This window comes from Labeo rohita, chromosome 6 (assembly GCF_022985175.1).
Source record: "Labeo rohita strain BAU-BD-2019 chromosome 6, IGBB_LRoh.1.0, whole genome shotgun sequence".
Taxonomy (NCBI): Eukaryota; Metazoa; Chordata; class Actinopteri; order Cypriniformes; family Cyprinidae; genus Labeo; species Labeo rohita.
This window is the reverse complement of record NC_066874.1, coordinates 5294-18943: the sequence shown is the minus strand read 5'-3', so window position 1 is coordinate 18943 and position 13650 is coordinate 5294. Positions and strand designations below refer to the sequence as shown.

The 13650-nt window shown below is 39.2% G+C and overlaps 1 protein-coding gene and 1 long non-coding RNA gene across 3 annotated transcripts; both read left to right on the top strand.

Annotated features, from left to right (window-relative positions):
* The first annotated feature begins 5443 nt into the window (after window positions 1-5443).
* sowahcb (sosondowah ankyrin repeat domain family Cb) lies at window positions 5444-9007 on the top strand. The gene has a single exon (XM_051113553.1). It carries the CDS (start codon window positions 5835-5837, stop codon window positions 7443-7445), a length of 1611 nt encoding a protein of 536 aa, XP_050969510.1. The 5' UTR covers window positions 5444-5834; the 3' UTR covers window positions 7446-9007.
* A 2317-nt stretch (window positions 9008-11324) lies between these two features.
* On the top strand, window positions 11325-13352 carry LOC127167081 (uncharacterized). 2 transcript variants are annotated; one of them, XR_007827951.1, is made up of 4 exons: window positions 11325-11652; window positions 11732-11824; window positions 11905-12042; window positions 12150-13352. It is a non-coding gene; the product is annotated as an uncharacterized LOC127167081 (long non-coding RNA). The 2 variants fall into 2 exon arrangements; XR_007827950.1 differs by having other exon boundaries at window positions 11329-11652; window positions 11945-12042; window positions 12150-13351.
* The last annotated feature ends 298 nt before the right edge of the window (window positions 13353-13650 follow it).

Sequence of the window (13650 nt, the reverse complement as noted above, 5' to 3'; positions counted from 1 at the left end):
CTGGTGTTTTTACTGTAGCTTTATATGAGTCGTCGTCAGAAATTATTGAAAGTATATTTGTTGTTATATTTGTTTGTCACATTTTAATACAACTTTAAAATTTACTGTAGATTTTTATTTAGTTTATTTTAGGTGTGGTTTTTTTTTTTCGTGGACAGATTTATTCATGAATTTTAAATGGTTTCAGTTTTAGAAATAAGAGAACATCACGATTTATCAGTTTATATGAAGTCTTTTGCATTTAAAGTTGCCCTCATGCAAAGGGGTGACCAATAAAATGATTTACTATAAGCAGGTAATCAAGTCCAAAACTAACTTCCTCTTCTGCCTGCCGAAATCCAACAATTTATATTTTTTTCTCTTGAAAAGGCCTTAGGTTTTGTGTGAAAAGTGTCAGTATGCTTCAGACAGATGGAACAAAACAATAGACCTCAGTCCTGTTAATGTGTGGTGTAATTTGAATGATTCATTGATGGACGTCATGTAGAACAGGGGTGCCCAAACGCAGTCCTAGAGGGCCGGTGTCCTGCAGAGTTGAGCTCCAACCCCAATTAGACACACCTGAAGCAGCTATTAGAGCTCTTAATAGGCATACTAGAAACTCCCCAGCAGGTGTGTTGAGGCAAGTTGGAGCTAAACTCTGCAGAACACCGGCGCTCCAGGACCAAGTTTGGGCACCTCTGATGTTCAGGGTTTGACCAAAATGCTGTATTAGTCTGGACTGCACTTCCCAAAGCTTAAGTTGGGAGGAAAATGTATCTGATCAGTAGCCAAAAAAGTTTTAAATGTGGCTCTACTAGTTACAAAGTTCACATTGGTTTTATAGTAACGATTAATCATAGAGATGCATCACGTGATTGCGTTGGAGCTAACAACATCAATAGTCTACAGTGTTTAGTTCCACGAATGCGCCACACGAAGCCAGAGCAGAAACATGAAGTGAGGAAGGGTACGTATACGTGTGGGGAAAAACGGCGCTGAATTGGTTTGCGTAGTGATTATATTTGATATTATATCAATCATACTATGATTGATATGTGGTGATGTGACACCATTTGCATGTTACAAATATTACAATCAAGAAGCCATTGGTGACTGTTCAGAAAAAAAAAATCAGTAATGAGGTATTGGACAAAAACCTTGTGCCTCATGGAGTGTGTCTGAGCCCCGAACATCATCAGGAAGGCTGTTCTAGCATTTAGGAGCCAAATGAGAGAAAGCTTTATCTTCTTTAGTTGACTTTTGATGGCTTCTTTGTATTTAACTGATCTTCTATTTCACGACAACCCATCACACTTTATAATGTCACTAAATTCTGGACTATTGCTAGTAATGAGGAAGTACCATCAATAGTCCAGAATTTAGTGACATTATAGAGTGTGATGGGATGTACTGCAATAGAAGATCAGTTAAATACAAAGAAGCCAGACCATTTAGGGCCTATAGTAGTCAATATTTGAAGTGGATCAAAACCTTTCATCAAAGTTGCCCTAAAACTAAAACAATATCTGTTCTTGTCTTGGGACAACTTTGATGAACTGTTTTTGATCCACTTCAAATGTTGATTATTATATACCTAGAAATATTATTTATCATCAACATAGAACTTAACAGGTGGCATTAGGGTGATAAGATCATATTTTCCTGACCCGGTAAAATGCGAATTTATTTATTTTTATTTTTTTTTGAGGATGCAGGAAAACCACCTAATAGTGCATTACAGCAATCCAGTAATACAGTAACCGAGGTCCTGAATGCATGAACTAGGTTTTCTGCATCAGAAACAGGGAACATGTTCCACAGATGGAGGAAGGCTGTTAGGACTCTCAAGCAATCCAAACAGTTGGCAATGAGGTGGTTGCCAGATTGGGAATCAAACTATACCTGCAGGGCTGCTCACTTCTGAAACTAATGGTTGTCATCCAGGTTGATCTGTGACACAAAATCGTAAAGTTCAGAAAAATGTCAGAGAAAGACTGAATGATTAAAACATTAAAAATATTTGCCAGTGTATTTGTTCAGATCACACTTTAGCATCATCATGCACAAACTACAGGCGTCATAAACGTGTTCGCACGTGGCCATTTTTTAAAAGATTTATAATTAACTTTGTTCTTAAGAAGAACAGCCAGTGTTGGGAGGGTTACTTTGGGAATGTAATAGGTTACAGATGACAAGTTGTGTAATTTTTCAGTTACTTTATTAAAGTAATGTAGTTTATTACATTTGATTACTTTTTGATTACTTTTCTAAATTTCTAATATTTTCAACTGTTAATCATTTCTAAACATTTAAATAAGTCCACTTCCAAAAAAAAGATTCACAGATAGTGTACTCACCGCATTGTCATCCAAGATGTTCACGTCTTTCTTTCTTCAGTCATACAGAAATGTTTTTTGAGGAAAACATTTCAGGATTTTTCTCCATATAATGGACTGATATGGTGCCCCGAGTTTGAACTTCCAAAATGCATTTAAATGCGGCTTCAAACGATCACAAATGCGGTTGTAAACGATCCCAGCTGAGGAAGAAGGGTCTTATCTAGCGAAACGATCAGCTATTTTCATTACAAAAATACAATTTAAATATTGTTTAATCTCAAACGCTTGTCTTGTCTGCGCTTCCTGAACTCTGTGTGTTCTGGCTCAAGACAGTTAGGGTATGTCAAAAAACTCCAGTTGTATTTTCTCCTTCAACTTCAAAAATCATTTCAAAATCATCCTACATCGCTGCAGAAGTATCGACACAGTGAACATGCAAACAAGATCAAACACCCTTAACAAAAAAGGTAAAACAGTGATATAGGACGATTTTGAAGTTGAGGGAGAACATGAGATGGGAGTTTTTCTACATACAATAACTCATGAACCGGAACAAAAACAGTCCAGACAGAGTAAGACAAGATGAGCGTTTGACATTAAAGAGTTTATAAATTGTATTATTTTTATGAAAATAACCGATGGTTTTGCTAGATAAGACCCTTCTTCCTCGGCTGGGATCGTTTGAAGCCGCATTTAAACTACATTTTGGAAGTTCAAAATCAGGGCACCATATCAGTCCATTATATGGAGAAAAATGCAGAAATGTTTCCCTCAAAAAACAATTTCTTTACGACTGAAGAAAGAAAGACATGAACATCTTGGATGACAAGGGGGTGACTACATTATATGTGAATCTTTGGTTTGGAAGTGAACTTCTCTATTATATCTATTATCTATTATAATAAGTAAGGGATAATATACATCTTTATTTTGCGATAACATCTGGCTGGATGTACATTATCCTACTTATTACACAGCTGCTTGCCACAAATGTAAATAGACACGAAACACTGACCTGAATTGAAATATTTGAATGCAAAGTTTCCATGAAGAAATCAGTTGTTAGACAGACATTTAAGGGATACAGTGCAGTCATACCACTTTTATTACACAGCATTTCACCACAATATTATAAGATAACTAACAAACTACTAGTTTGTTAGTTATCTTATAATCCATTACAGTGTACAAAAACAAAATGGCAGCAGCTGCAGTTGTATGAAACAAAACCAAGATGACAGAGTTAAAAAATTTTACACATAATATTGAATTGAGTTTCAGTATTTTATTAGCTAACCAAACGCGAAGCTTCCACCAAGAAAAACTATCAAGCGTATAGCGCCGACTTAAGTTGCCCGGTCGAGTCTGTTATTAGCTTTTACCAGTTGTTATCGGGTAATAATATACCTTAGAATGTCATGACTGACCAATCAGAATCAAGCATTCCACAGAGCCATGTAATAATTTAATTTAGCTTTAAATTAAATTATTAAGCTCACCACAGACTTAACACCTAATTACTTTGAGATCATTCTGAGGTTAAATACAGATTATAACAAGAAATAGTTTAATAGCTATGATACTGGTTTTGAAATAAAATGTTTGCATAGTTATGACAGGAAACACTAGCATCTAACAATGGCTTGGAAAAAACAATTAATCTTATGCAAAAACCCAAACAGGAAATAAGAGTTATCGAATAAGCATGTGTTCTATTCTGTGTCATAAACTCCTGAAACATTGGAGTCTGATTTTAGAGCAGTCAATGCAATTTATGAAAGTCAGTTAAAGGGGTCATCGGATGCCCATTTTCCACAAGTTGATATGATTCTTTAGGGTCCTAATGAAAAGTCTCTAATATACTTTGATTAAAAATTCTCAATGGTTTTGTAAAACAACACCCTTTTTACCTTGCCAAAATGAGCTCAGCAAAAATCATCTCATTCTAAGGGGTTGTTCCTTTAAATGCAAATGAGCTCTGCTCGCCCCGCCCCTCTCTTCTCTCTGTGGAAAGACGGTCTTGTGTACTTTAGCCGCATTTAGCCTCTAAACTTCCTAACTACTACGTTATAAGGAAAGGCAATCGCAAAGATTCATAAAAAAACGCTTATACTCACTTCTGCTGTAAGTGAAGCTGGATCATGAATGATTCGCACGAACATAGACGGATATATGTAGATCGGGAGGCTCATTCCATTCACAAACAAAGGTAATCCACTGCATCTTCAGCGGCTCAGATGTCGGGAGTAAATGACGACCACTATGTTCATTATTACATCCAGCAACACAACACCTCAATCGCTCAATCGGAGATATTCTTGTCTAACTTACATCCCTGCTCCGGCATCAAAACAAAGAGGTCGGACTGTGACAGCTGATCCGAGGTAAGATGCTCATGTCAATCAACTATTGTGGGAGTGGCCTCTGTGGGTGTGACGTCACACCGACAGGCATCTGAGAACGGCTCGATCTGAAAAAGGGAATATTATTTTTACAGATCAATTAAAAACCACTGCATGGATTTTTAACATTATACGGTAGATTTGTACATACACTGACAACACACATTAATGTTCAAACAACATGGAAAATGGAACTTAGCATCCGATGACCCCTTTAAATCTGTGTGTGAGTATGTGTGAAAAAATTCAAATGTAACCCCCTTTGTAATCATTAACATTTTCAAAAGTAACTGTAATTTAATTACACATTTTCTGTCAGTAACTAAAACTAATTACAGTTACATTTGTTTTGTAATTAAATTATGAAATTGCGTTACATGTAACTAGTTACTCAAGTCTCAATTTATTTATAGAGCACAATTAAAAACAACTACAGTTGACCAATGTGCTGTAAGACTTTTAAAAACATGTACACAGACCAAGCAAACAACAGACAACAAAAAACAAGTCATACGCTACGTTGAATAGATATGTTTTTAACTTTAATAAAATATGTAATGTCGGTGCTCTTCTAATATGGATCGATAACGTGTTCCACAGTTTAGGTGCGGCTGTAGCAAAAGCTCGATCTTCCCTATTTTAACAAATTACTCCCCAACACTGAGAACAGCACACTTTAAAATAATTAGGTGAATATTTATCAAACTGATTTTACCACGACTGAGGTGAGTCCCTTGAGCAAGTCACCGAACCCCCAACTGCTCCCCGGGCGCCGCAGCGATAGCAATATGGGTTCACTACTGTGTGTGTGCACTTGGATGGGTTAAATGCACAGACAACAACAGAACACATTGTTATGTGTCACTGGTAAATTCGGTCTTTTCACTCTTGAGCAGAGCAGCGCAGCGCAGCGTTCCGCCTGCAGGACAAACCGGGCACTGCCGCTGCGGGCGGGGGATGGAGGGGAATCAAGCAGATTAACGGTGGAAAAACGACAGGCGCAGCATTGTCTGTTTACATCGGTGTTTTCTAGGTAGATTTCTGTTACCTGTTCCGTGATAGTGGATTTACAGCGACAGTATTCCCTAAGCTTAATGAATAAATCCGATCGATGGCGACCGAATGCAGCCAAGAAGCGGTTTTATATTTCATAAAGGGGAGAGGAGGGCGCGTGAAAAACGTGGATTTAACCGATCATTTTCGAGCGACAATGCCCAAAGATCCTGCATCGAAGCAGGTGGCAAAGGAAGCCTTTAAACGGTATGTAGACAGCGTGGCTTACGTTAAAGAGGAAAATGGCGAGAAATACGTTTGCCTTAAAAAGAGATTTAGGAAATCATCGGCCTCGAACGAGAAGAGTGACAGAAATAGTCCAGCTGATGAGCGCAAATCCCCTGGAGAATACGCCGTGGAAAACAGAAAGCACATGTCCTCGGAGGCCTCCGAAAGCAAGAGCGGAGTAAAGGAAGGGATGTTACCTGGCTCAGGTTACGGAACTGGTAATGCGGGAGGTGCAAAATCACAGCCGGATTTTTCTGTCAAGTTTTCAGAGGGTGTGAACGGCAGGACAGAATCTGAACTCATGGGGAATTCAAGCAGCAGCAGCAGCAGCGCGGCGGCGGACAAAACCGCTTTAGGGGTGAAAACGAAGCACTCACAGGCGGCAGATAAAGCTCCGAGAGCCGAGATATCCGCGAGAGAGCCCGACGCGACTGTGTGCAATCCGGCATGTTCACAGAGAAATCAAACCGACACCGCTGAAGTGAAAGACGAGTCACAGGAAGAGGCTGGAAAGGAAAACAGACCTCAGCGTGTGAGACTTCGGCAAATCAATCATTCGACAGACGAAGAGCAGCCGGACTCCGCCAGCAACACGCCAAAAAACAGCCGCAAACATGTAGTCGGGGCTGTGACGAACTGTTCGCCTCAGGTTCGTCGCAGCGTCTATCTCTCGGGCAGATGCAAAGACTGTCCGCGGGGCGACAGCGACTATGAGCCCGCCGCGGTGACGCTCGAACCGCTGGAACACGAGTGGATGATGTGCGCGTCCGACGGCCACTGGGACAGTCTCCACCGGCTGCTCGTCAGAGATCCCAGCCTCCTATCGAGGAAGGACTTCGTGACAGGATTCACCTGCCTGCACTGGGCGGCAAAGCTCGGAAAACACGAACTGATCGTAATGCTCGTCAATTTTGCCAAAGAACGCCAAGTCACTTTGAACGTCAACGCGCGTTCCAGCGCGGGCTACACGCCTCTGCATTTAGCTGCGATGCACAGCCACCTCGAGGTCGTCAAATTGTTAGTCGGGGCGTTTGACGCCGATGTGGAGGCGCGAGATTACAACGGGAGGAAAGCGTGTCAGTACCTGAAGAGCGACATTGCGCAAAACATCCTGGACATCGCGGGCGCCTGCGTGGAGTCTGACGCGGACGGCATGGATGCAGGAGACGCGAGTCGCTGGAGATTGTCAAGAGTTATTCAGTCCAACTTCAGACCTCTGAAAGCTCAGAACCACAACAGCAGCGAAGAGGACGGCAGCGGCTCGACTAAACAGAAATCTCTCCGCAGGAAATCGTCCTTCACTAAAATGAAACCCAGTCTCAATAAAATCCGCATGAGGTCGCAGATAGTTCACAGCACTTCTCTCCTTGACAAATTTGAGAAAGATACTACAGAAGAGTCTCCAAACCCCTTAAGACCCAAATCAAACCTCTTTGGGTGAGGAAATGCACTGAATATCTGCAGCTTTCATTTGCCGCTTTTGTTCATGTATTGTGATGCTGAATTTTAAAGTAGTCTTCCAAAACAAAACGAAGGTATGATATTGATTCTCTTCCTTCTGGTCTTGTTGAGCAAGTAATAACTGAACACAACACACAGTATATGAAACCTTCTTTCAAGAGACACTGTAATGTCTTATGAATTCTGAATAATGCTCTCCGAGATGCAGACAACGAACTCTAGTTTAGAAGAAACAGTGTTAAGATTTTGTCCGACTTGTAAATTAGTGTTTTTATTTTGTTAAACTAAATTGTTTGTAAATAACACCCACCAGCTGTTACTTACTCAAACTAACTTACTGTTGAATATCCTGAGCTAGAGTTCATGTGAAATTGTGCACTTCTGTTCCCATTTATCTGTTCTGTATCTTCATGTATTTGTGTGTGGATTATCTGGTGCTTTCCCAGCAGGTGATTTGTGATATACATACATTTTTTCATAGGGAACTGTTTTGAAATTCCAGTCACCCATCAGACAAATCTGATGCTTAAAGGACTTTAAACATTTTTTTGTGACATGTGAATAAAGTGAATATTGTATGTAATCTCAAATAGTAGCATATTTCCTGGGCTTTTGATTTGTAGTGTTCTGAAGACTTCACTATTGTCACGCACTTGCAGGCTTTATTTCACAGAAGAACACTGACTGATGATGCCTTTGCCAAATTCATTCAAATACAATGAGGGAAATCCTGGATGTACTGCGTTTAGGATCATTTGAAGATATGATATTCAAGGATTGTGTGTCAGTGTTTATTTATTTAATTTTTGTTTAATTATTTGTTTGTTTCTGTAAAGGGTCATGACATGAAGATATTCAAGATATAGTTTATATAGGGTGACCATTCAAGATATAGATATATGTGAGATATAGTGTTATATTGTACTATAAAAACTCAAAACCTCCTCCTCACAGCAAGAAGTGTTATTATTTATACTAACCAGCAAAAAAAATTACTCATTCTATATTTCCATTACATTGCTTGTCCCGCATACGGATGGAGCAGGACAAACACTGTTCCCACAAACCGAAAGCTGCTATGGAGGGTTATTCATAGAGGATATATTCTTTCTCTCTGTTAATTGCTGGTTTATGTAAACACACCAAGCTAGAAAGTTTTTTTTTTTTTTTATAGCATATTTTATTTACAGTAGCAATTCAAAGTGCTTGACATAAAACTGATTAAATCATCCAAAGTCATAAAAAAATAGAAATAATAATATTTTTTGTTAAAGGTAATGTATAAAAAGAAATCAGGTGTAAATAAAAGACAGATGGGTGTCTGATGGTTGGGATGCGTCTCGCTGTATACTGCACATTTAACTTGAGATGAACAATGAAGTTCAACGTTTGTGCTGCATAAACCTGTTTTAAATAAAACAAAGAAATAAAATCCATCCTTCTGTTTTTTGTTTTTCAACATAAAAATGCTACACACAGTCTTTGAGTTCTCAAACTGCCCCTATTATATAGATCTATATGAATACAATCTGAACCTATTAAAATGTTCATTACCTGATCCAAACATTTGAGAAAGCTTTACAGGTAATAAGATATATATATATAAGATAATAAGTTTTTCTCATCCAGAGCTCTGAGGTTTAGAAATGATCTGTTGCAGAAGGATAGTTTAGTTAACGCCTGCAGAATGCTTCACCTCATCAGACCAGAAGAGAATGATGATTAGTCCAGGCATACCACACATTCTTGTCACTTGCATTTTTAGACTTGCACTCTCAGACACTTGCTTATTTATTATATATTTTTTAACTGAATCTCTCAGCATTTTACAAGAGTAGCCAGGTGCTGAAGACAAGAAAAAATAAACTAAAATACAATGTCACTCGCAATCGCCACTTGCACTCTCTGCTACCTGCGACGTCACTTGCAATCCACATAAAACAAGTGTGTTGCCAATAGAGACAAGACGCTGCAGCGGTTAAACGATTAAAACGAATTTAATAGCACAACGTACAGGGTCCTGCAGGAGATAAAGACAAGACCTGCAAATCTGTGGCAATTCAATCAATTCAATCAATTCCGCTGTTCTGTGGCCATGGATTTGCGGGTCTTGTCTTTATCTCTTACACGAGGACTGGAATTGACAACCGCTGCCCTATTACAATCACCAGCTAGAGTGCCTGTGAGTTCCTGCAGAGGGCGCTCCCCTCTTGTCCTTTGCCATCTATTAAGAACCACATTCCCCGTGATGCTTGGCCTGGGCTCATTACGACTTCAGTCAGCACACCTGTGTATTGTTTAGGGCTGTGCAAAAAAATCGGATATCCAATAATGAACAAGCTAACCGTTTCCCAACGTCAGTCCTCGCACCCCCCCACTCTGCATATTTTGTATGTATCTCTCGCATCCGATTTTTCTGCACAGCCCCAGCATTATCATCTCGTCTTCCCATGCATTCTTGGTGTAGTCTTGCTGGTCTATTACTACTGAATGTCTGGGCTCCTGAATTCCTGTCCTGAACCCTGTGACTTGTTCCTCTGTCTAGTTGTTTGACTTTTACCATGGATTGGATTATCTTGATTTCTGTATGTTTGGGCCTTTGCCTTTGACTACTCCTTGGATTGCCTTTATTAAAGACTGCAATTGGATCTTAAGCCTAGTCTCAGAGCAGTGTTTGCAACAACTGTATAACCAGGACACAGACAGTAATCCAGCATATTATAATGTGTTACACAGCACAGTTTCTTTGCTTGTGTAATACTGTATACACCCATGCTAAGAAGCCACGCAGCCTGAGTAAGAAAAATGCACAGATACACGCTGATGGTGATTTTGCTATAACATCACTTGCAATCTCAGGGTTCATAGGCTCAAAACAAAGATATGAAAGCGATGCAGTGAGATCCAGGCAGACAAGTAATGTCAGAGATCAGTTTTCAAATAAGGAGAAACAAATTTATTAAATGAAAAATGATTAATGCAATAAAAGAATACAGTAAATATGAAAATTATAATCAGAACTAAGTCTAAACAAAAGAGTAAAGAGGAAAGTAAAGGAATCAAAGTAGGCTCAAGGACTTCTTTCCATAGTGCATCCTGGTGCCATGTGTTCCCCAGCAACATACATGCACACAGCCATCCATGTGATGTAAAAGAAAACGTGATTCATCAGACCAGTCCACCTTCTTCCATTGCTCCTTGGTCCAGTTCTGAAGCTCACGTGCCCACTGTTGGTGCTTTCGGCAGTGGACAGGGGTCAGCATGGGCACCCTGACTGGTCTGTGGCTATGCAGCCGCATGCACAACAAACTGTGATGCACTGTGTATTCTGACACCTTTCCATCAGAACCAGCATTAGTTTAATTATCTGTTGGATCGGACCACACAGGCCAGCCTTCGCTCCCTATGTACTTCCGTGAGCCTTGTCCGCCCATGACTCTGTCGCCGATTCACCGCTGTTCCTTCCTTGGAGATGCTCTGACCCAGTCATCTAGCCATCACAATTTGACCCTTGTCAAACTCGCTCAAATCCTTACGCTTTCCCATTTCCCCTGCTTCTACCACATCAACTTTGAGGACAAAATGTTCACCTGGTGCCTAATATATCCCCCCCACTAACAGGTGCCATGATGAAGAGTCAGTCAGTGTTATTCACTTCACCTGTCATAATGTTATGCCTGATCAGTGTATATGTGACCCTGGACCAGTGCTTGAAGTGGAAAAAAAGAAGTGCCGGTACTCCCTTCCATAATTATTTATTAATTTGCATAATTCGTAATGAATGGTATAGTGCCACAATCAATCAATCAATCAATCAATCATTACATAACTGTTTCAATACAAATAAGATCACAAAAACCTGCTTAATATACTGATTCGAGGGCCAGGTCTTATAAAACTGTGCATCAATAACATGATTTTCTGTTTCTTTTTGGCGTGCTATTCATACACTGAAATTGACTTCGGCGTTCATGATATGCATGTGCTTGACGTGCATATAATACAGTTTTCGCGTGCCTATTATATGCATCTACCCCACACCTAATCCTAATGTAGCCAAGCCACTAGGAGGCGATGTTGTACCTACGATGGTAGGCAGGACTCTCTTTAAATGCGTACTTCCGATTAGAACCATTTCAGTTGTTTGGCGTGCAGGTGGTTGTCCGTCGCTGGAAGAACAATCGCTGGTAGGTTTTATTTGTTTAATGTAATTTTGTTGAAGAGTCTTTTTGAAGATTGGTATGTAATCATGTAATCGCTTCTCAGTTGATTTTTAGATGTGCGTCTTAGATGTTTCATGCTGGTTATTCTGAATTAAATACTTTGTGGACACTGAATGATCAACACTGCATATTGCACGTGAGTGTTAACGATTGACTGATGGTTCAAGTGAATCATTTTATTGTATAAAACGATTTGTAACATTTTCTTCTGTATAGAAGTAATTTTAATTATGTGATTGCTCTTGGTCAACTGGAGATGTTTTGAGTCTCTTATACTTGTTAACTTGGGCTGGAGGAGTGGCAGACGCTGAATGAGCAGCACAGCATACTGCACGTGAGGGTTGACGATCTATGGTAGGTCGTTTTATGGTGTAAAATGATTAATAGGATACCCTTGTATGCACTAATTTACCACCCTTCTAAACGAGAGTGTTAAAATTCTTTCCTTTTTTTTTTTTTAGGAAGTGTATGGTGATGATTATAGCCCCTTTATGGCGTATGTGTATGATCAGCTAAATGTTTCAAAGGTATTTATTTTAATGTTTATTGTGAGGCTAGGATAGCTAGCATTTTAACATTGATTGTAATAAATGTATAGACAGTGGTTTCTATTTGAAATTGTAATGTTTGTTTTTCTTATGCGTGTAATTTAATGGTCCAACTTAAGAATGTGGGATTGTATAACATGGACTGACAAATTGCGTTTTGCTGCTTAATGTTGTTTTCTCTTTTTTTAGTTTGTTTCAGTCCAGCTCAGTTGAGCACTGTTTTTCCCACCTTCATTTCTTTTTGTATTTTGTTTTGCGAATATTATATTTTTGAGTGTTGCCCAGGACTTGTCTTTTGTATTTTGATTTTCTTTTGTGTTCTAGCGAGGCCCTGATGTATAGCCTTGCTCAGTGTGATTACAGAAGAGGGGTATTCTCACTTCCATATGCACAAGTGTGGGGTGTTAAGAGTGTCTGAATTTTCAGTCAGTGTGCTGTGTAAGAAGACTGTAATTTCTTTTGGGTTTATTTATTTATTTATTTTTTTGCATTGTATTGGTTGGTATGGTTTGGAAGTGTTGTACTACCCCCTCACTTCCTGTATTTCCAGCTCATATGAGCAGTGTTTGGCCAGCTTGTGAGCACAATCAGATATGATTATATTTATTGTATTTAATAAAAGTGAATTGTTATTTATAGTAATTCTGCCTTGAGCCTTGGTGACCTTGGGATCTCCTACCCAGAGTAAATTGGAGTGGTGTAGTCGAAGATAGTTTCAACAAAGATAAACATATTTGATAACCCATCACACTAACATAGAACGACTCCACTTGCATTCCTTCACGTGATCGGTCGATATGACAGGCAACCCCTTCTGGTAGTGTGATTTAAATAGTGTGATTTCCAATGACACTTTGACTCTGAGTACCGGCAACATATTAGGAATGCCGGTACGCACGAAAAATTGCCAGTACGCAGGAGGCTAAAATACAGAAGTGCCGGTACTGCGTACCCATGCGTACCGGCCCACTTCAAGCACTGCCCACGAGGCTATCAGCTCAAAACTGCAAAACCAGTCATAAGTGACACAGGTATATTTGTAGCAACAGCCAGCAACACACTGTATGGGTCAAAATGATAAATTTTTCTTTTATGCCCAAAATCATTAGATATTAAGTAAAGGTCATATTCCGTGAAGATATTTTGTACATGCCCTACCATAAATATATCAACCTAATTTTTGATTAGTAATATGCATTGCTAAGAACTTTAACTGGACAACTTTAAAGGTGATTTTTTTTTTTTTTTTTTTTTTTTCCAATATTTTTATTTATTTATTTATTTATTTATTTATTTATTTATTTTTTTTGGACCCTCAGATTCCAGATTTTCAAATAGTGGTATCTCTGACAAATATTATCCTATCCTAACACAACATACATCAGTGGGAAGCTCATTTATTCAGCTTTTAGAT

Bases quoted from the DNA above. Each gene is read 5' to 3' on its own strand.
- sowahcb (XM_051113553.1), top strand. From the start codon at position 5,835: ATGGCGACCGAATGCAGCCAAGAAGCGGTTTTATATTTCATAAAGGGG.